The sequence below is a fragment of the Notolabrus celidotus genome, chromosome 2 (assembly GCF_009762535.1).
Source record: "Notolabrus celidotus isolate fNotCel1 chromosome 2, fNotCel1.pri, whole genome shotgun sequence".
Taxonomy (NCBI): domain Eukaryota; kingdom Metazoa; phylum Chordata; class Actinopteri; order Labriformes; family Labridae; genus Notolabrus; species Notolabrus celidotus.
In genome coordinates, this window is record NC_048273.1 from 36,283,413 (window position 1) to 36,305,722 (window position 22,310).

Here is a 22,310-nt window from a genome sequence, read left to right on the forward strand (position 1 = left end):
CATAAGTTAATTACAAAATGTTCACTGAGTCTATATATTCAGCTGGAAAGTAGACATAGACTTCTAAATAATCAGACCCATTCTTGCAACTATTTGTTTCCCCCTGCTGGCCATTAGAAACCCTGCAGGCTGAAGGCACTCCTGCATTGGCCTCATGCTACAGTATGTTCACTCCGGGCCATACATGTAGTCTTGATGATGACATCCCGGTTTCGTTTTCTGAGCTTGTTTTTTCTGCCCCAAGTGGTACAAATCTGTTAGTGCAGCTTTAAATCCTGAAATAGTTTCTTTCTTGCATCTCAAGACAGTACTTCACATTGATTCTGAAATGTGCCTGAGCTTAATGATAACCCTGGAAGAATAAGTGCAACCTTGGCAGCTTTCAAAGTTGGTGTAACTCTTGAATGTAAATGTGAAAGGATTAATTTGTAACCCTCGTTGAGATACGTGTTATATGTCTCTGTCTCTTAGATCAGTAACAGCATCCTGATCGTGTTTGTGAGCTACTTTGGAAACCGGGTTCACCGTCCCCGGGTCATTGGAGTAGGTGGACTCCTGATGGCTGTCAGCGCCATGATCCTGACCCTACCTCACTTCCTCTCACAGCCCTACGAATACGACTCTGTTCTTCACAGTAAGACCACGTACCACCTGCTGCCTCTCTGTCTCCGCTGGCACCACTGACAGCAAGGAGTTTATACATTTGTGAAATTCAAGAGTATTTACTTCAAAGTTTGCCTGAAACCTGGCGCATCTCTATCTTAGCTCTCAGCAGGAGTCAAACAAGTCTCTGCTGTTTGGCTGCCAGCACTGTGGAGAGGAGTCCAGTCTGATTTGTTTGTGCTCTGCAACTGAATTTTTACTTAAAGCAGAAGACAGTTAATAATCTCAATGCACTCTCTGAAGGCTAAGGATATTAGAGTTACCTCCAGGGCTTCTAATTTTGTAATAACAACCCCGCTTCCTTCTTGTCTTGTCCAAGGACAGAATACCTTGGCATTACAGTCAGTCTCAGTGAAGAGCCAGAGAAGCTTCAGGAAATTAAAAGTAGTTGAACATCAGCATCCACCGGCTTGTTATTAACTTTCACGTCTCCCACCTCTTTTCCTGTCCTCTTCATCTGTGTTTGACCACCTCCAGACCGTCATGACATCTGCAACCTGCAGGGGAACTCGAGCGTCCCTGACACCTGCAGCCTCGATGAGAGCAGACGTCTGAAGGACACAAACAACCTGTGGCTGCTCATGGCAAGCGCTCAGCTGCTCTTCGGCGTGGGCTCAGTGCCAATCCAGCCGTTTGGGATTTCCTATATTGATGACTTTGCAGGACCGGGCAACTCTCCTCTTTACATAGGTGAGAAGCTGACAGTCAAAGGTGGATGGGTTTGTTGGTTACAGGTAGACGGATTGGATTGTGAGTTTCTTTAAATAGAGTCTGAGGAAAACGGATACAGAAATAAAATGAAATAAAAGCTTAAAAACACACAAACGTATAAAACAGACCCTTAAAATCAGAGCTAAAATTAAATAAAATCACACAATAAAAGCCTTCCTGTAAAAATGTGTCTTAAGTAATGACATAAAACACGGGACTGACTCTGCAGGTCTGATCTCCTCTGGCAGGCTGTTCCAAAGTGTAGGAGCTCTGATTGAAAAAGACCTGTCCCCTTTCTTTTTCAGTCTGGTCCTTGGAACAGCTAACAGAACACTGCCAGAGGATCTCAGACTGCGACCGGGTTTGTCGGGGATAAAAGCTCAGAGATATAGAGAGGGGCGAGTCCATGTAGTGCTTTAGAACTCAATAAAATAATCAACAGATATGAGATGGTAGGTTGACATCAGGGAAGCCTAAGGATGTTGGACATGACCCAACCTAACTTTTGATCAATCCAACCAAGGCTAAAGAGGTGCAGCTGAGGTGGGCCTTTAGCGTCCTGGCAAACAGCTACAACCTGCCAAACGACAACCTCCGGTCTCAAACTATGAAGCCCATGCGGAAGTGTTACAAACTGCAGTTCATCGAGTGTCCACTAGAGGCTGGCTGCAGAAACACCAGAAACCACATACACACCCATTCAAAGAAGACGATCTTTACAGGATTAATAAACATGTTTACAGTCTGGTTCAAAAAAACGTTTTGGCTCTACATAGCTCATTTCTCTATCAGCACACACTGTACGGGGGTGAATTTTTTTCAACGCGACAGTTCAGAACATATTACGTTTATGAGTTTTTGCCCAAATAAGGACATGACTGACTTGACTCCCTGTCGGGAACAGTTAGCTGTTGGCTAGGAGGCTCAAACCCTGCCTCTGCTCCCGCAGATGATTGGCTTCAAAACAGCGCTCAGGAACAGATGGGTGACGTCATGGATACTACGTCCATTATTTATACAGTCTATGCAACCCGCCAAATTCTCAGCACCTAATTATGCAAATGTATGCAGAATTTTTAACTGAAATCTTTATTTATTACATGATGCTTTTTATTTTGAGCCCATCTTAAGAGTCAGCAGTACATGTTGGGAAGAGAGGGAGGAGTGAAGTTCCTATTATGATGAAAAAAAAAAATCAGGTTAATACATGATTCCAGTCTGAGTCATTCCTAGATAGATTATATCAGTGAGTTTGGTTCTTAAGCAAACGAGACAACATCTCCCGTAATCCAGTGCTCCTTCAAAACATCATCAATTTCCATCTTTGCTTGTTTTGTTTTGAGACTTTGATGTGGTGGAAACTACACACTGTGTTCAATTCATAAAAACAGGACTGTATCTAAACACTGAGTGAATTTTATGTGCCTGTAAATCAAACAAAGTCAGGTAAACTTTAAAATAAAACGCCTGAAAAGTAGTATTGAAACTCTGCCTCACTGCTGCGTTTTCATTCACAGCCATCCTGTTCGCGGTGTCTGTATTCGGGCCTGCCATCGGCTACCTGCTGGGCTCAGTGATGCTGCGGATTTATGTGGACGTGGACAGAACTGGTTTAGGTAATGACTGGCCCTTCAAAGTTATGGACAGTTTAAAGCTGAAAGATGGCTCTCAGTGTGTGTCTGATGACTGCTGCTTCCTGCAGGAGCTGAGCAAGAGCTGAGACACGGTGACCCCCGCTGGGTCGGGGCCTGGTGGATGGGGCTGCTCATCGCCACCGGCTGCCTGGTTCTCACCTCCATCCCTTATTTCTTCTTCCCTCGCAGGATGCAGACAGAAGATAATGTAAGTCAGACTCTCATTTAGAAAGCAGCTCTGTTTAATGAATATAGGTTCATCTAAGCAACAGCATATACTTCATGTTTCACTGACACCTGCTGGCTGTATAGCAGCATTGCATTGTCATCTACTCACTGCTTTTACACTATTTTGCAGTGTCCAAAAACTATTCCAGTTTATACATTACATTTTCTGTTAATGAATACAAGTGAGAACTGATTTATAATTCTGAGTTTTTATGGTTTGAGTCAAGCTGTAAAAATTCTGCAGAAAACATGAGTCATAGATAGGATGAAGCCAGATTTGATCCCACACATTCCTCTTAATTCACGCCCATCTTCGGCCAGGAATTGACCTGGTTAAAATATGTACATGATAAGGATGTACACTCCTCAATTTTCATGCCCAAAATCCACAAAAATGATCATTTAAATGATGAAAAACATCTTTGAGTGTGACAAAGGTTATCATTTTATCAGATACAACAAAATGTTGCAAAAAATGTAATAAATTATATTAATTCTGAGACCAACACACCGTTACAAGACAAAGATCATTCGTATCCGAGCAGTTTATATAAACTCATCAGATCATTGAGCTACCTAAATTAGCACTCCACGATTTTGGTAAAATTGATGTGATTGAAATTATAGCAGACGATATTGTGATTTGTGATTGGGATATAATAAATGGTATTCTGAGTCTTCTTGCTTGTTTATAAAGGAACATACAGAGATTACTGATAGTTTTTATATACACTACCAGTCAAAGTCTGGACACACCTTCTCATTCAATGGTTTTTATTTTAATGATTTTCAACATTGTAGATTAATACTGAAGACATCAAAACTATGAAATAATCTGGTTTTACCATAATCTGGATTACAACAGTAGTCAAATAGGGCTATCCATTGTGTGCTGACCCTACCTCTGAACAACACAACTGATGGTCTCAAACACATTAAGAAGGAAAGTCATTCTACAAATGAACTCTTGACAAGGCTCATGTTCATTAGAAACCATTCCAGGAGACCACTTCATGAAGCAGACTGAGAGAATACCAAGAGTGTGCAAAGCTATCATGAAGGAAAAAGGGGGCTACTTTACAGAATCTAAAATCTAAAACAGATTCTGCTTTGTTTAACACTTTTTTGTTCATTCAATAATTCCATATATGTTCTTTCATAGTTTTGATGTCTTCAGTATTAATCTACAGTGTTTACAATAACTAAAATAAATACAAACCCTTGAATGAGAAGGTGTTTCCAAACTTGTGACTGGTAGTGTGTTTCTCAATTTAAAACATGCAAACATTTATTAAATACATTTTGAAATTCTAAAATATAAAAGTAAAGCTAGTGCAGTGCTTTTAAAAAAAATAAGTGAACAGTTTAAAAGTTCAATAGCATTTTTTTTGTCCCCTTCAAAATAAACGCACCCCTCCAAACTGCAAAAATAATCACAATGCAGCACTTCTATAATCTTAAGTACAGTACTGTTGAATAATATTGGCATTTCTCCATCCTGCAAACAGAGACAGTGTGAGTCTGTAAATGTAACAAAGGCATTCTTCCACAGTGCAAAGGCAGCAGCACATCTCAGGTGTTTATACAAAGCAGTAGTGTTGCCATGCGACGTAGCGACTTTAACTCTTTCAGTCCAACGCTGCTGGATCCAGAATATTCCCATTAAGCAGATGTTCGGATTTTTTTCAGCCACCAGTTCAGCATTGGCTTGCTCGTCATGCTACTGCATGCTGGAGTCCATAATGGTCACTACTCCATCTATTTCTATCATAAATCCTGCCTGGAGAATGTCACTGTACACGCCCCTGATAGGGAGCTCTCCCCCACAGTCTCATATAATTGTATTCTTGTTATTCTTAAATGATGAAAGCAGGATAAACATTTAAAATGCACCACCCAGAATGCTACCAGTAACAGCAGGAATTCATACTTGATCGAAACAACCACAATACTGAGATTTCAATGTGTTGCATGTTTACTGGAGTTCCTTTGTTTACTGTGTGGTGCTACATCTGTCTTAAAGTGCTCGGTTTCTTCCTTACACACACTGAAACTGTGAGCATGTATGTCAGTGAAGAAAAAACACAAAAAGAGACAGAAATGCAAAATAGGTCTTCTACTGTGGCGTCTGACAGCTTCAAATGATTCTGAATGCATGAACAGTGTGAAGCCATCGCACCGAGCTGTCAAACCAGTCTAATGTTTACATGTCACATAATCAAGCCCACAGAGGCAGCGAGCGACTGCAGGAGAATATGATGGAAAAAAAAAAAGGAGGTTTGGAGGAAAAGATTTGATTTGAGTCAATAAACTGAGCCTTCCTCAGAGAGTAGGGCTGATTGACTCTGCATGTTCTGCGTCTTTGAATTGGTACCTGTTTCACATTACCATATTCAGGACACAACAAGCCTTCACACACGCTCCCACAGCGGTTCATTCTGCCTTTTTTTTTGCAGGTTATTGAAATTGATGGTGACATGAAAGATGACTTCAAAAAACCTGACATCTCTTTACTTGATTTCCTGAAAAGTACGTGGTTTTAAACTCTTACATGAACTCACACTACTGACAATGTTTTGTACAAGTTGAGATTCATGACATTTATGCATGTGATGATTGTTTCCTCAGTGTTCCCCCGGTTGTTTGTCCACCTCCTGCTGAGCCCTCTCTTCCTGACGCTGGTCCTGGCACAGTGCTGCTTCTCCTCTGTGATCGCGGGTCTCTCTACGTTCCTGAACAAGTTCCTGGAGCGGCAGTACAGCACCTCAGTCGCCTACGGGAGCCTGCTAGTCGGTAGGTACTTTTTGAGTTCATACATCGAGATGGAGCACAGGAAAAGATCACTATTGCCCTATCAGTCAGTGTCAGCTGCTGAATAATACAAGTCATTATGTTCAGCATGGTATGTATTAAACCATTATTATGATCTCTGTGGAGGTGCAATGAAACAGCCTGTTCAAATCATTTAATGGAGCGTGTCAGACCACTCACATTGTGGCTACTTTCCAAAGAGTGAAGAGGTTTGTAACTTCATTTTTAATTTGACTGTAAGGGTTTGTGCCACCTTGTGCTCCTTTTGAAACAGCGCATTGATTTACAGACTTACAGGTGGAACTTGCATTGGGTTAAAGATAGCACACATTAAAGTTGTAGTCTGTTGCAATTTGCAGAAGTTAGGTTAGACAGTATAGGTTTTCGGAAATTGTGCACATTGGTCTTATGTTCAATTACGTAAAGTATAAAAGATAGAGGGGCAATACATTAAGGGAAGTTGTCATCACAAAAGTACACTGGAAGTAAACACAATGCAAGAAAAACCACACACTATATAAAATGTAGAAGGATACATGGTATATATGTGTGGTATATATTCTTTTACCTGTCTTAACCAAAAATCCCATGACATACTGCAGATAGTCCAGAACTCAGCTGCCAGGCTTTTATCCAGAACAAAGAAATATGACCACATCACACCTGTTTTAGCTTCTTTACATAGGCTGCCAGTACGTTTTAGAATTGATTTTAAGATTGTATTTGTTACTTTTTTTTTTTTAAGTTATATTTTTGGCCATTTTGCCTTTATTTGATAGGACAGCTGAAGATAGACAGGAAATGTGGGGAGTAGAGAGAGGGGGAAGACATGCAGGAAATGGTCGACCAGCCGGGAATCGAACCAGCGACCCCTGCGATGAGGACTATAGCCTCTGCATTTGGGGTGCTTAGACCACTAGGCCATCAGTGCCCCGTATTTGTTACTTTTAAAGCACTGCACTGTCTCGGCCCCAGTTTTATCTCTGATCTGCGATCCTCGAGTAAAGAGCTACTTTCAGTCCCAAAATCTTGTCTGAAAACACAGGAGGACAAGGCGTTTTCAGTCCGGGCCCCACAGCTGTGGAATGAACTGCCTGAGTAAATTAGGTTGGCAGATTCTGTGCTATTTCCTGATTTTATTTGATCAAAGAGTCTTGTACAAGGTCCGGCTTTTATTTTGTTTTTATGATTTCATGTTCTTTTAATAGTAGAGACACTTGCACTAACCGTATGGTCTTTTAAAATGTTCTTTATTTTGCACACGTCCTTTGAGGGATTGTGAAGCACTTTGTAACAGTTTTTGAAAAGTGCTCTATAGATAAAGATAATCATTATTATATTATTATTGTAAAAATAAACATACTCTTCTTGCACATGAACATTTTTCACCACTGTGTAGTACTTTTTAGTATTCCAGCATAGTTGTATTCCCATGAATAACTTACTATGCCCCTTTACATGAATGTGAAATGCAGAAAGACAGGACAAACCCGAATGTCCTGCTATATCTGGTCGTACTTTGCAGTTTCCTCTCTGCACAGCAGAAGTTGTCTTACAGTTGAGCTGCAGAGAGAGACACTACAGACATTCAACAGATGTATTATCAAGAAGTTTAGATGTGGTTATGAAGAAGTAGTTTTTTTTTTATTGTTTACAAACTGCATGCAAAGTATGCACTTTGTAAAGGGACCTGCTGAATAGACTGGCTGTGCATTTATTCACAATTTCATCGTGATAAAGAAATGAGAATTAAGTGAGCAATGCACTCATTGGAAAAGTCTGCTTTTAATTCAATATATAAGAACAATGTTGTGATGTAATTATGCAATGCCTCCTCACTCAGCATGCATACATCTCACCTGCTGGATGGAGGCCTGGGTATAATGACCATGCTTTCACACCATTTGAAGGGGTCAGATGAAGCTCAAGCTTTCTGTCTGCTCCCTCAGAGTAATTGGTGCCAATTTAGTGATGAAAAGAACAAACTGTTTTTGGATTCATTTAGGGGTCAGGAGGGACAGCCTGCAAACACAGTGCATAAAACAAGCAGACACAAAAAAGGAGTAATCACACTTAAAACACTTCATGTTGTTATCATGCTGGCCTAACATGTCCTAAATTAGTGACCAGTTCAGTGGGGAAATAGTGTCCTCCATGTACAGAAGTCACAGTCCTTTGTGGACTCCCATCCACGGCCCTTTATCACATGTCATGCCCTTCTCTCTCATCCCAGTTTCCAAATCTCTCCCCCTGTCCCATCTCTCAGTAAAGGCATAAACCACAATAAATAACTTTAACAAACAGAAAAAGGTTGTAACATGAAACAAAGGGTCATACCAACAAAGACTAAGCTGTTTGTGTTTCCAGGTGCTGTCAATCTGCCTGCTGTAGCCGTGGGGATGCTGATGGGCGGAGTCATCATGAAGAGAGTGGGTCTCTCTCTGAAGACCATCCCACGTTTCTCTGTGGTGATGCTGACCATCTCCACCCTCCTCTGTATCCCTCTCTTCTTCATGGGCTGCCCCACGCAGAATGTCTCTGAGGTCAATCATTACCAAATCGGACAGTTCGGGTGAGTGAGAGGAAGATGGTTGTTATGTGATATCAAGACTGGATCTCAAAGTACTGCCATTCTGGAAGCTTGTGTGCAACACTTAGTCAGATACAATTTCTTTTAAAAAACACATTATTGTCCCAAACAAGTCCAAAAAACAATGTTTTAGAAGTCCATTCAATTAGTAGATTAGAGTAAATGAGGCATTTTTATTTAGAGAGAGCAATAAGTATATTCCTACAAATTTCTGACATTGTCATGATTTTATTGCACTTCTGAGTCTGAAATATGTGTGTTCTTTTTTATATATTTATTCCTATCTCACAATTTTCTCTTTATGCACACATATAATGTACACTGAGATAATATAGGATACTCTATGTAATATATTAATGTTATTGTCAGATCTTTCCTTCATGAACATATGAAGTATAGGATTGATGGAATATGGATTCAGTTGAAAACAGGCCATATTTACCTTTCAGCGTTGCTCCTCACTGCATGCCCAACCACAAAAGCCCCTCCGTGCATGTGTTTGTACTCTGCATCATTTACTTCTTTTGAAACTTGGTCTTCTTCTTCTTATCGACTTTATTTGAACACTTTCCCACATTTCTTGGCACGGTTCCCTTGGCCTGTAGATCAGTGGAATAGTCCAGAACAGGTGACAGAAAGTGTGTTGAGTCTTTTCATCCTCTTGATTTTGCATCCTTGTGCATGTGTCCAAGTAGCCAGCACATTCTTTGAGACAATGCTTTACAGTATAACTGGCTGTCAAAACACCCACAGGGTGCCTTTAATGATCAAACAGAGAACTTTGAAAACGCCAACATGCAAGTTTTGACAGTGATATGGGATGAAATGAGAAACTGCTAAGACTCCAGGCAGTCTGAGCTGTTTAGTGTTCAAGCTGGGATTTAAAAAAAAAAGCTAATACTATCTTTTGTTTCACATCTAAACTTAGAAATATTGAATTCTTTGAGTTTATTACAATATTCTCTATTTGCATAGACAAAGTACTCAGATGTAGACCAGCCAACTTATGCAAATGACTCACAGCCAGCTCCAACATAAGCCATGACATTAGATTGTTGTTGTTGTCTCCACAGGTCTCTACCTTTGTGCTACTCCAACTGCTCCTGTCCTTCCAGTGCCTTCAACCCTGTGTGCGGCTCTGACGGTGTGGAGTATATTTCACCTTGTCATGCAGGCTGCACAAACTTCACCAAAGACCCCAACAACACCCACAGAGTCCAGGTCAGTTCCTCCTCTAAAGCAGCATTACATGGTGTCCTCTCACAGTATGAACACCTGCAGATTAGCCTGCTAAAGGTTATATTGTATGCAGTATTGAAAATATGTTTGCAATGATGCTGCAGGAGTTCATTGATTGGTCATTACAAAGCAATATTTTATAGCACCTGTCTGCAAATTCTAGACAGCAGACCTTTGTTATGAAGAACAGACTCCCGTAGTGTTGCAGACCTGGTGGACTAACTGTAATCATATCAGTGCAGATAAAGAAGTCAGGTTAATTTGACATGTGTTTGTTTGAGGTGGGAAAAACAAGAAAATAGATAAAAACAGCAGAGAGGCAGGAGAGGTTAAAACCACAAAAAAACAGAGGTTAGGACAGAGAAATCTATCCACCATCCATCAGTGGAAGTGTTCACTTTAATGTGAGTGGAATGTACACAGCTCAACCTGTGACTGTGAGAGACTAACTTTAACTGAGGAGGTATCATCATTTCAATATCGATGTGCTTGTAAAAGAGGACAGTAAAAATAGGATTTGACTTTTGGCTGACCTTGTTATCAAAGGAAAGCTTGTGCATAATGAAAATGACTGTTCAACAAATCATCCTCAGTAATCAGTAAAACAATCTGATGCTGAATGATCTTGCAAAAAATGACTTCCAGGTAATTTAATTCAGATAATTCAGACGGAGCGCTACCGCATGTCCTATATCCCATCTGCAATCAGACTATTTAACACCAGCATCGCAATGTTGCATTAATTACCCGTTAATTATCTGATATCATCTTCATTTCACTACATGGCAGTTACTGTGTGACTTGGCAATAAGTCTCTGTCTTCCCGGGTCACTGTTTATGATTCACACCCACAAACTATTTCCAGTCTCACATCTGAATCGCACTGTTTCTCATACTGTGTAGGTTTTTTTAATAACCTGGTGCAATTTTATCTGTGCAATAACTTACATCACTATCTATTCATCAGACAGAAGTGTACATAGTGTGTATATATATCTATATATATATATCTGTAATATTTGTCATATTTATTTTATTCTATTTTTATTCTATTCTATTTTAATTTGTCATTACTGTTATTATTGTTATTATGTTTTAAACTATATAAGTACATTGTTGCATTTCCCTGTCCCGTGTTGTAAGCTGCTGTAACAAAATAATTTGAATAAAGTATATCTTATCTTATCTTATAAAAATATGGAATAAATATAGTAAGTCCAGGATGGGTTGCTTTGTTTTTACAGCAGGTAAAACACTTATCATAATAATCATAATAGATTATAATGATAGTAATGAACAGCAGTATGCTCTCAGTGAAGGTAAAGGTATCTGGTTCTTGTCCTATAGCACAACATCTGTGAGTTAGCCTGTCAGGGTATAATTAACCTTTTAGTTTGTACACAAGGACAGAGAGCTGCAGGGATTACACACTGCCAGTAAAATGCAATTAGGATGCATTGAGAGTGTTTTTAAATCTGCTCTCCAGGGGGGAGATGTTCTGCTGTTCAATTTGACACCAGGGACAAGAAGCGACTTTTTGCCTCAGAGGCCTCTGGATCTGAAAAGAAATCACAGCGTCTTGTTTCACCCTCTCACTCTTTAGACTTTCTGATGAATCGGCCTCATGGTTTAGAAAGTGATCGTATGTTTCACATCAGCAGTGATATAAAGCCCCAGATCTGCAGCTCATATCATGTCTCATCAGCCAGGAGCAAACAGGGAGACTGCTCTGACTGCTAACAGGACTCCAGTGGCTCACAATCAATGTCTGATCAATGCTGATTAGTCACTGGGCATATAAGAGGCGTTTCAAGGGGGACAAATCCTCAGTATTTAAACGTCACAGCTGGTGAATAATCTTCCAGTGGGAGGATTGTGTTACTGCTAATAGAGTATTAGTCAGTTTGACTCAGCTCTAAACCCACTGTGCAACACTAAAGCCCAATGCAGACACAGCCAGAAACAGCTAGCTTAATGGATTAATAAAGAGAAATCAGAGGATCATTATTCATCTTGACTGTGGACTCGAGAAGAAGCATTAACCCAACTGCTTTAAAATAATCTCAATAATACTTTCTAACCTTTTAAATAGAGACAACCCGATGTTGTGTATAATGTTGATAAAAACAGACTTTGCTGACTTGCATATGATTTTAAGCCTTTATTTAATTAAGAATAGCTCAAAAACAACACATAAAATGTCAAAACTGAAAATGTTCTTGTTTTATTTTAATACATTTTTGGGGCATTTTCACCTCTATCAGATAGGACAGCTGAGGAGAAACAGGAAGTGTGGGGGGTAGAGAGTAGGGGAGGACAGGCAGTAAATGGTTGAGGATGGAATCGAGCCTGCGACCTCTGCATCGAGGACTATGGCCTCTGTGTATTGGGTGCACGCTTAAACCCCTAGGCCAACGTCGCCCCCAAAATTTTAAACGTTTTAAAAAATAGTTATGCTCTTTTAAAATGTGTTGCCAGCAACACATTTAAAAAAAAGTTGGGAAAGGACAAAACACTGAAATGTTAGAAATAACACCCGGAGGAACATCTCCTAACAAGCTGCATTAATTTGCAACAGGTTAGTCCTGTTCATTATCATATTGACTTCAAAATTGTATAAATGATCTTTAAAGCTCTTTAAAGATGATCAGGCTCCTCAGTACATAATTGACCTTCTTACTCCTTATGTGCCTGCTTGCCCTCTCAGATCAGCTGGTTGTTGTCAGAGCCTGATTGTAGACTAAATAAGGGTTTTCAGGCTTTTGCAGTCTGAGCTCCCAAACTCTGGAATGACGTACCCTCTGAAATCCGGCGTGCCATATCTCTCTCTCATTTTAAATCCTTTCTTAAAAGATTATTTTTAAAAAAAAAAACGCTTTTCTAACTGTGTAATTATGGTGCTCTCTTTTTGATGTGTTGTTATGCATTTTAGGATCTTATTGTTCTTTTTCTTCTTCTTGTTTTTTGTGAAGCAGTCTGTAACTTTATTTAGAAAAGTGCTATATAGATAAAGATTATTATTATTATGACTGGGTATAAAAAGAGCAAAAGATAAGATAAGCTATTACTTTATTGATCCCTGTGGGGAAATTCAGTTGTTGCAGTAAACCAGACAGAAGTACAATCAAGAATACGTTTAAATGTGTAAAATAAAAATATCTAAATAAAATAATACAGATTTAAGATCTATACAAATGTTATAATTGGTTTAAATAGTGGTAATTACAGGCAGTATTAAAAACGTTTCACTAGTGACAGATTGACATGGTGTGATTATTGTTTGGTTAATTAAGTAGTAATAAAAAAGGTTCATCTTGCTGTCTTTGAACAGCTACATGTAGCACTTATTGAGACTTTTTGCTGTGGAAAATGTAAAAGGCTGTTTTTTCAGCTTGTAACTTATCACTGTACCTGACACCTACTCTGCTGCAGCAGTTTTAGGCAACAAACAAAATATAAATAAGACGTCTCTTCCATTATGGTCTCAATTGCTTTTGGCTCATAGGGAGAAAGTAGTCACACGTTTGGATGTTTCAAAACCGGCTAAAAACTCCTCAGAGGACCTTTAGTTGAATAAAAGGCTGTCATTGGCCAGACCGAAATCAGGTTCTGCCTCATTGTGGCCATCACCTGACACTGTATGAGAAAATGTAACACAAGTTAACAGTATGTTTTTCAGGTTTTCAGGCGCCTCTGAAGCTGTTAACTATTTTACCTTACTGGGACTCAAAGCAGTGTGGGGCCATTAAGAGTGGTAGAGACCTGCTCTGTTAATCCTCAACAAGAGAATGAGTGTAGAATATAAGATGAAGTACAAATAAACACATAGAAATATGTCTGCACTGTTTTATATCATCAATATTTCCTTTGTTTTCTGTCTCTCTGCAGCTGTACACCAACTGCAGGTGTATATCAGGGAGTCAGAGCTACGCCCGCCCAGCTGCCTGTCCAAACAGCTGTCCACATTTACTTTTACCCGTCATACTCGTCATCTCTCTGGCATCGATGATCGCCTGTCTCACTCACAACCCAATGTACATGATGGTGCTCAGGTGAGGAAGAAGATCAACACATCACAACACACACATATTTGTTTGTTATTTGTATTTAACATAGAGTGATCTGCTGAATGATAGAGTTCACGTTTGGTCCCTTGAGCCCCTGAATTACATGAAATGTGCTTGACTTATTATGTGCTGTTGTTACAAACGTGTTTTGAATATATACTAATCTATCCACACAGCTCCTTCACACACATATATTCTACACTTCTTTCCACTGTTTCCCCTTCTAGTGTGAAGCTCTGCCAGGTTCAGGCTGTAATTCTCTCACACTCTTTATTGCCGTTTTCCTCGCAGACACTGCAGCAGTCAGACGCTGAGCTGCTCTTGTTTTTAACAATCTCTGCAAGGCTCCATAAAAAAATCAAACACAGCAGTTAATAAATGAGTGCAGCAGGCTTTAATGTACTGTAAGACAATGGAGGATGAATGGAGAGCAAACTGCACTGCATTTGTTTTACGTTTCATAAAGATGCTCAAAATGACTTATTTAGTGTTCTCCTTTAAATCATGGCTCTCTCATACAGGATTGTTTTTTAAATGAAAGAAACAAACGATTAATCAATGTCACTGTTTTTAAATATTGTGTGAATACACCAATATAAGATGCAGGTTTTGACCCTGTGTTGTCTTTTCTTCTTCTTCTTCTCAGATGTGTTTCCTCTGAAGAAAAGTCGTTCGCTATAGGGATTCAGTTCCTGCTCATGAGAGTGTTAGGTAAGTAAATCTTCTGTGTCTTCTTTTTCATTGCCAGAAAGTACAAGGTTTCATGGAGGTCTGAAGTGACCAATATTTATTATTTTTTTGATTATTTTGGGCCATTTTGCTTCTATTAGATAAAGCAGCTGAAGATGGAAGATAATTGTGTGTAACAGACAGTGTGAGATGACATGCAACAAGCAGTTGTAGCAAGGAGTCAAAAGAGTGACCACTGCAACAAGGACTATAGTGTCTGTTTACAGAACGCATGCTTTAAAGGGTTAGTTTTTTATTTTTAAAGTGGCGTTATATGACACCAGCAATGGCTCACTAGTATCCCTTCTGGGTCTGACTATGATTACCTAAATGATGAGGCCAAGTTGAGCCTGTCGGGTAGGGTGTTGGTGACCTAGCTTCTGTGCCGGTTCTCCACCCAGTTTTTAAACAAAGGGGCCGAACTGTCCGATATTCCCTAATTATTGACAGGAATCTCAAACACACTTAAAAAAAAAGAAGATTAAAAGAAGGATAAAAGGAAAAGAAAGAGCAGAAACTATACCTCAAACAACCAGGCTAAACTGGTGTCCCAACCAACAAATATATAAACATCAAAATGAATCAGTAGATTGTCTTGTTACTTCAAAAATGAAAACCCTTTACTGACACAGAGAGAAATGAGCTCAACCTCTCAGACCAAATCAAAAGTGAATTCTTATTTTATTGTTGATTCATAGAATTTTATGAAAAAACAAAACAAATATAAACATTTAAATTATATAAATTCTTTATATAATGATCCCTGATGAAAGTGACAAAACATCATGTGACATTCAACATACAATAAAAGTTTTGAAGGGCCACTCTGCTTGATGAGACATAACTTTTGAATATTGTAAATGAACAAATGATAAAATATTCATATTAAAAAGGATTTTTTTTTTACAAATTCCTTAACATACTTAATAAATTAGACTATCAATCAATCAATCAGACTTTATTTATAAAGCGCTTTTCACACAATGAGATTGTAAAACCAGTGCTGCACATAAAAACAACTTAAAATAGAATAAATAAATTTAAAAATAAAATACATATAAAAAAATAAAAAGACCCCCATCCCAATCCCAACCCTAGCCCTGACCCGAAACCCACCCCACAATCCCAAGGTTAAGATTGCAATATATGCAACAATAATAATAATAACAATTACAATAAAAATTAAATAAACAAAACATTTAAAAAATAAGTTGCTGAACGAACTGAGGAAACACTCTCATGATATCTTAATGAGGAAAACACTGGGGGTAAATTAAGATGTTAAAACTCAACACAGGAAATTAAACTCACCAAAATAAAATACATTTCTAAGATAATAAAACACTAAAATATTAAACCATTAAAAGAAAATAAGATGCTATACTTAAAAAATAAAATAAGTAAGTACAGAAATAAATAAAATAGAATTAAAGTGACAACAGTTTGAAACAGATAATAAATGAATGAATGAATGAATGAATGAATAAATAAATAAAGTAAGGTGAAATAAAACTGTTCTAAGAATGAAACTCAGTAAAAAGTGAGACTAAAAAGGTCGGTCTTGAGTTTGCTTTAAAGAATATTACCATTAGAGGTCATTTTAAATATCTTATAAACTTGATTTAAAGTTAAATATTGTGCATTAAATTTGAAATGTCTTCCTGGCTCACTAGGACATGGTGCAGCTCTTGAGTGTCACTGAAAAGCAACAGAGTGTCATTGATTTGACATTCATCATTCATTCTTTGTATTCTTACTGTAGATATTTGAAGTGAATGTGATATTGCCCTCATGTGGCTCTAGCTCCTCAGTAAAGGAATAAAAGGTGTTTACCCTGAACCTTCACTCTTCTTCTCTCCCCCTCTCAGCCTGGCTTCCTGCTCCTGCTCTCTTCGGGATGGCCATCGATACGTCGTGCGTGTGGTGGCGGCATGTGTGCGGCAAGAAGTTAGGCTGTGGTTACTATGACAACAACGTCTTGAGGAACAGGTCGGAAAAACTAATTTCTCAGTAAACACATCACACACACCCACACAGTTCACTTATCTGTCTGCGTCTGCCCCCCTGCAGGTACCTGGGCTTACAGGTGGGTTATAAGGTCATGGGGATTGTCCTGCTGATGATGCTGGGCTGGAAGGTGCAGCGGACTCAGGAGTACAGTCTGGAGAAGAGGCCCGAGGGACTGCTGTGACCGCGATAAGCGTCCCTGATGATTCTTAAAGCTTTGCAGCCATTTTTGGAGGACAGTGTGAGGAGCAAAGCTGTAGCATGGGGAGATAACAGAGCGAGGACTGTCCAACATCGATCTCTCCTACCTGCAAACTTCCCTGCCTGGTGCCTCAACGGCTGGAGATAAATATTAAGGAAAAATGTCAAATATGATTCAAAGGTTTAAAGCTCATGACTGTAATAATTCTAACAGTATGATCCACTTATGAAGAAAAGACAGCTAGAACATCTCTCCTCTGTGGTACCTCACATTTCTGTATGGGTCTGAGATAACGACGAGTCCAACTGATGAAATAACAGATAAATATGTGTTTTCCTACAAGGAAGGAATCTAATCAGGTTTCTATTTCCAATGGGAATATATTCTGTAACTAATGAACTGTATAGCTTAATATTTAAGTTTATGTTTTATAGATGTTTTGTCTCATACACAGAGACATCTTTGATAAATGTAGTATTCTTTTTATATATGATCACATGTAACTCTTGATTTTTTTTGTACCGCTAATGAATTTTAAAGGTCCCATATGATGAAAAACACACTTTCCCTTACCTATACACAAACTTTAGTCACCCTCCAGCCTAGCACACCTGAGGATGTGGAATGAAAAAGCCCTCCTCCAGGGAAAACAGCCTCTGCAAGCTGATTTGAATTTGCTCCTGTGGTGACATAACAACAGGAGGGATCTGCATAGGTAGGTAAAACCCCTCCCTCTTCTTGAGCTCTCCATTTCCTCCTAAGCTATCGTGGTTTGGCTTTTGTCACAGAGTCAGGATGTTAAAGGTTAGAGCCAGACACACCAACTGCTCTGTTCTTTGTTGTAAAAACCAACACATTGTTCTGTCCCAGCACCGGAGGACCAAAGAAAACAGTGGTTGCTTTTATTTTCAACAGCGTGTCGGCTACAGTTGGTGCTAATTTGTTTGTGCTAACCACTTCACCTCAGACTGCTTCAACAATGAGAGCTGACCACATAACGTCACACATGAAAGGCAAGAAAGAAGGAATAACACTCAAATTTCAACGGGACAATAAGCAACAAACAACAGCAGACATGATCAAGTCTGCCTTTGGAAGATCATCATACTCTATTTCTACTCTACACTATACTCATCAACACATAATCCAACCCAAGACAACATTGACCTCTTCTTATGCAATACTGAATTACCTCAGCTTTCAAAGGTTCAAGCAGACACCTTTGATAATCCAGTTACAATCTCAGAATGTCATGATGCACTGAAAAGTATGTCGAACAATAAAGCTCCAGGTCCAGACGGCTTCCCTGCTGAGTTCTATAAACACTTCTGGAATATCCTAGCCCCCATTTTCAACCGATTAACAGCAGACATCAAACAAACATCCAAACTCCCTGTAGACATGAACACTGCCTCAATCTCACTATTACTAAACCTGACAAAGACCCAACCTCCCAATCAAGTTATCGGCCAATATCTCTCATCAATACAGACACAAAAATCTTAAGTAAAGCCCTCGCATCTCGACTAGAATCAGTTATTACATCCATCATCCACTCAGACCAAACCAGCTTTATTAAAGGAAGATCATCACACTCTACAAACCCAGAGAAACTATGATGCCACAAAAAAGTTAAACAAGTAATTCAAACTAAAATCATCACACTGCTTATGCAAAGTGAAAGAACTTACAGATAAGTAAAAAAGAGTAAATGCTCACAGTACAACTTAAACCACTTTCCTTATATAAGCTCTGATTTATTCTGGTGGTGTGTATAACAGGCTTAGACGTGATATTTCAGCAGCAGCTCCAACAGTATTGTGATATTTCAAATAAAAGGATCAACATGGTTTGAGAAGATAAGCAAGCATATTTTTACATCTCATAAGTGCTTCAGCTTAAAGGCTCTTGTGTTAGCTTTTTTTGGTCTTTGATGAAGTATGATGTCAGGAAAGCACAGTCTATAACTAATTTTCACATGTTAGACCATCAACACCGTAAAGTGTCCTACCCTTCACTCTTTCTCCTTCCCTCACGATCAGCAGCCAATCAGCAGAGAGTTTCATTACCACAGCACTCCCGCCTTCAGCTCACTGCAGGAGTGATGAGGTTACAAACTGAGAGGCTGCAGATCCTCCACAGAGACTGAGTTTGTGATTGTTTTTGCAAAGGAATTCAAAACATTGCTTAAAAACCGGGACATGTTTTAAACAGCTAAAAATACCATTATATGGGACCGTTCAATACCATGTGCATTCATTGTTAATCAGACATATTAAGCTATCAACTTATATGGTTGGATTGCATAACTATGTAAGTATTATTTGCTAATAAAACATACAGTACAATTAATAAACTTGTATACATTTCTGTCTTTGTGTCTTGAAGGCTGGATATCCCTCTGAGCACTTTAGGCAAATAAAGAGATCAAAGGTTTACTGCAAATGTGACGGTTTGATAGATAGGGCTGTCCTGTATTTAAATCTAGTTTAAGTGACTCTTTAAAAATAATAATAAGGTCCATATTTCTACACAAGTTGGATTTATTCAGTTGATTGCAAACATAATAGATTCACAGACAAAGCTGCCGACACATGTTGGTGTTTCAGCTTTAGACAAGACTCCAAATCTCATAATAAAGGCAGAGTTACAAAATATGAGCATGGAGTTTAAAAGAGTTACAGTATCAAAGCAAAGGGGTTCAATTATAGGTTTTGTAGAGTCAGTGTTGTAACAGGAAGGGGAAGTTTGGTAACTGTGTGAACTTACCCCAACATGTACAGCCTTCAGTGGAGATATAGAAAGATGTGTCCCTTTATGCATGAATCACACATTATGTTTGACAATTTAAAAGATGACTGTGCCATTCAAGTCTCAATGTCTAAATTGTTGAAACACGAGACTCAGAGACTGAAAGCAGACCAGTACCTGATGACCTCAGAGGTCCAGATGGTTCATACAGTAGCAGCAGATCAGCAATGTATTTTGGACCTAAACCATTCAGTGCTTTATAAACCATCAGCAGGATTTTAAAGTCTATTCTCTGACAGACAGGCAGCCAGTGTAGAGATCTAAGGACTGGAATGATGTGATCTACTTTTTTGTTGTAGTCTAGTGTAATATCACCATTAGAATAATAGAAATATTGACCCGACACGATCAATTCTTTAAAGGGCCGATTCAGCCCTGTCCATGGTGCTGAAACATAGCAGCTGTCACTCACAGACAGAATGATACAGCATGCCTCAGGCTCTGTACTTTTTTGTCACTCTTTGTGCTCCAGGATAAGATTGATTAAGCACTGGATATTATTTTAGTGTCATGTTATCTACTTTTGAGTCCCTGTTATTACAAATATGACACCAGTACACCTGAAAATATTTTCTCTTTCAGATGTCAAACTTCTACAAGCTACTGCCACCATACCGTTTGAGTATTGTACACAGGCTAAGGATTATTTTCTAATATGTGTTCTTATTGCTCTGCTGGGGTTCTGTATACAACATTTAGTGACTCTAATAGTCTATTTTAGGCCCTTTAAAAACTATTTCCTGTTTAATGGCATTCAGAACATCGCTGTGGTGACAGCATTTGGCCTACACTCTAAAAAATGTGAACAATGGTTACATAAAAAAATGATGGCAACAAAGTGACGCGTAATATAATTGAGTAGATTTTAATTACTACAAATTTGAAAGAATTTAACTAAATTTAAACAAAAAAATTAAGTACATGATAATTCACCTAAACAATTTAAAATGTTGTATTTAGTAATTGCATGCCAAATGATGAGTTATATTTACTAATTATCTGGCTGAAATTGATTTATACTTACTAAGTATCTAAGTAAAAGTAATTTAGACGAACTCATATTTAAGCACATTGTTGTTTAAATCTATCTATCTATTATCTTGACAGCTTAACCCGTTAGGGGTCACGGGGGTCTGGAACCTATCCCAGCTGGCTGCGGGCGGAAGGCAGGGTACACCCTGGACAGGTCGCCAACCTATCACAGGGTTACCACAGAGACACAGACAACCATTCACACTCACACTCACACATACGGACAATCTAGAGTGATCAATCAACCTGGTTAGCATGTTTTTGGACTGTGGGTGGAAGCCGGAGTACCCAGAGAGAACCCACGCATGCACGGGGAGAACATGCAGACTCCACATAGAAAGGCACCTGCCCAGTCGGGGATTCAAACCAGGAACCTTCTAACTTTGAGGCAACAGCACTACCCACTGCACCACCATGCAGCCCTTTTGTTTTCTTAAATCTATTCATCAATATTAAATGTCACTTTGTTGCCATCATTTTTCTGTCCAATTTACACAATATCATGCCTTCTTTGTGCCACAGTTTACTTACATTGGGTCAACAAATCACCATGCATAAAAAGAACTGCAGGCATAAACATTTATTTGTACAAAATATCAATGGCTTAATTGACCACAATCATTTTTTAACCTGACAATTATAGCATCATTTTGATTTACTGCTCTGTGAAGCTGGCATGTTTGGTAACTTGCTGTAAAATGTATGAATTTTATGCATTTTTGACTTTCCTGATAAAATATAATTAAATTCTACTCAGGGATTCATAGCTGATTTAACTTGGAGAAAACTGAGTAAAATGTAAATAATTATTGATTAAAATGTGTTGAATTCAGCTCAATGCGATTCCAAACTGCACTTAGTCTTTTTGATTATTTATAGGTTACTAAGAATTATTTAGTAAATATGAATTAACCCCAATCTCAGTTTTTACAGTGTATAGGCTAACGTGCTTCACAGGAGGGTTCACAGGAGGGTTCAGGGGAGGGAAGACTTGGGGTGCCCCCTAAACATTTTGAGGAGAAATTGAGAAACCAGGTAGGATTTGACAGTGTGTGTGTGTGTGTGTGTGTGTGTGTGTGTGTGTGTGTGTGTGTGTGTGTGTGTGTGTGTGTGTGTGTGTGTGTGTGTGTGTGTGTGTGCGTGCGTGCGTGCGTGTGTGTGTGCGTGCGTGTGTATGTGTGTGTGTGTGTGTGTGTGTGTGTGTGTGTGTGTGTGTGTGTGTGTTCAAGCTTAGAACCCTAACAACCACAAGAGTTTTGTGCAGATGTGTTGAGGTATGGCTGAGCTACAACAGTTTGAAATGCTACGGTAAGACAAAATGTCAAAATCTAAATTTGCAGCCTCAAACTGACCACAACCTCTGACAAAAAATCACAGTTTTTGTGACACACATCAAGACCCTCATCTCAACAATATCCTGAGTGGAAATGATGCAGATATGTTCACCAATTTTCAGGATATTTATTTATGTTGAAAATCCACTTCCCAACTCATAGAACAAACCCAGAAGTGTCAAATTTGGACTTCCTGTTGGTTTTATGACATGGGTCCCAGGAGCTTTTTTATAGGTTTAGGCATGACACACA

The 22,310-nt window shown here is 38.9% G+C and overlaps 1 protein-coding gene across 1 annotated transcript in view; it reads left to right on the forward strand.

Annotated features, from left to right (window-relative positions):
- Positions 1-19,242, forward strand: part of slco2a1 (solute carrier organic anion transporter family, member 2A1) — a 34,492-nt gene extending 15,250 nt beyond the window's left edge. The window contains exons 4-15 of the mRNA XM_034701169.1: positions 472-634; positions 1,141-1,353; positions 2,892-2,990; positions 3,077-3,216; positions 5,693-5,765; positions 5,865-6,029; positions 8,415-8,619; positions 9,711-9,858; positions 13,765-13,928; positions 14,590-14,654; positions 16,541-16,661; positions 16,743-19,242. Of these exons, the coding sequence (XP_034557060.1) occupies positions 472-634; positions 1,141-1,353; positions 2,892-2,990; positions 3,077-3,216; positions 5,693-5,765; positions 5,865-6,029; positions 8,415-8,619; positions 9,711-9,858; positions 13,765-13,928; positions 14,590-14,654; positions 16,541-16,661; positions 16,743-16,863 (1,677 nt within the window). The 3' untranslated portion in view covers positions 16,864-19,242. The remainder of the gene's footprint in view (positions 1-471; positions 635-1,140; positions 1,354-2,891; positions 2,991-3,076; positions 3,217-5,692; positions 5,766-5,864; positions 6,030-8,414; positions 8,620-9,710; positions 9,859-13,764; positions 13,929-14,589; positions 14,655-16,540; positions 16,662-16,742) is intronic.
- The last annotated feature ends 3,068 nt before the right edge of the window (positions 19,243-22,310 follow it).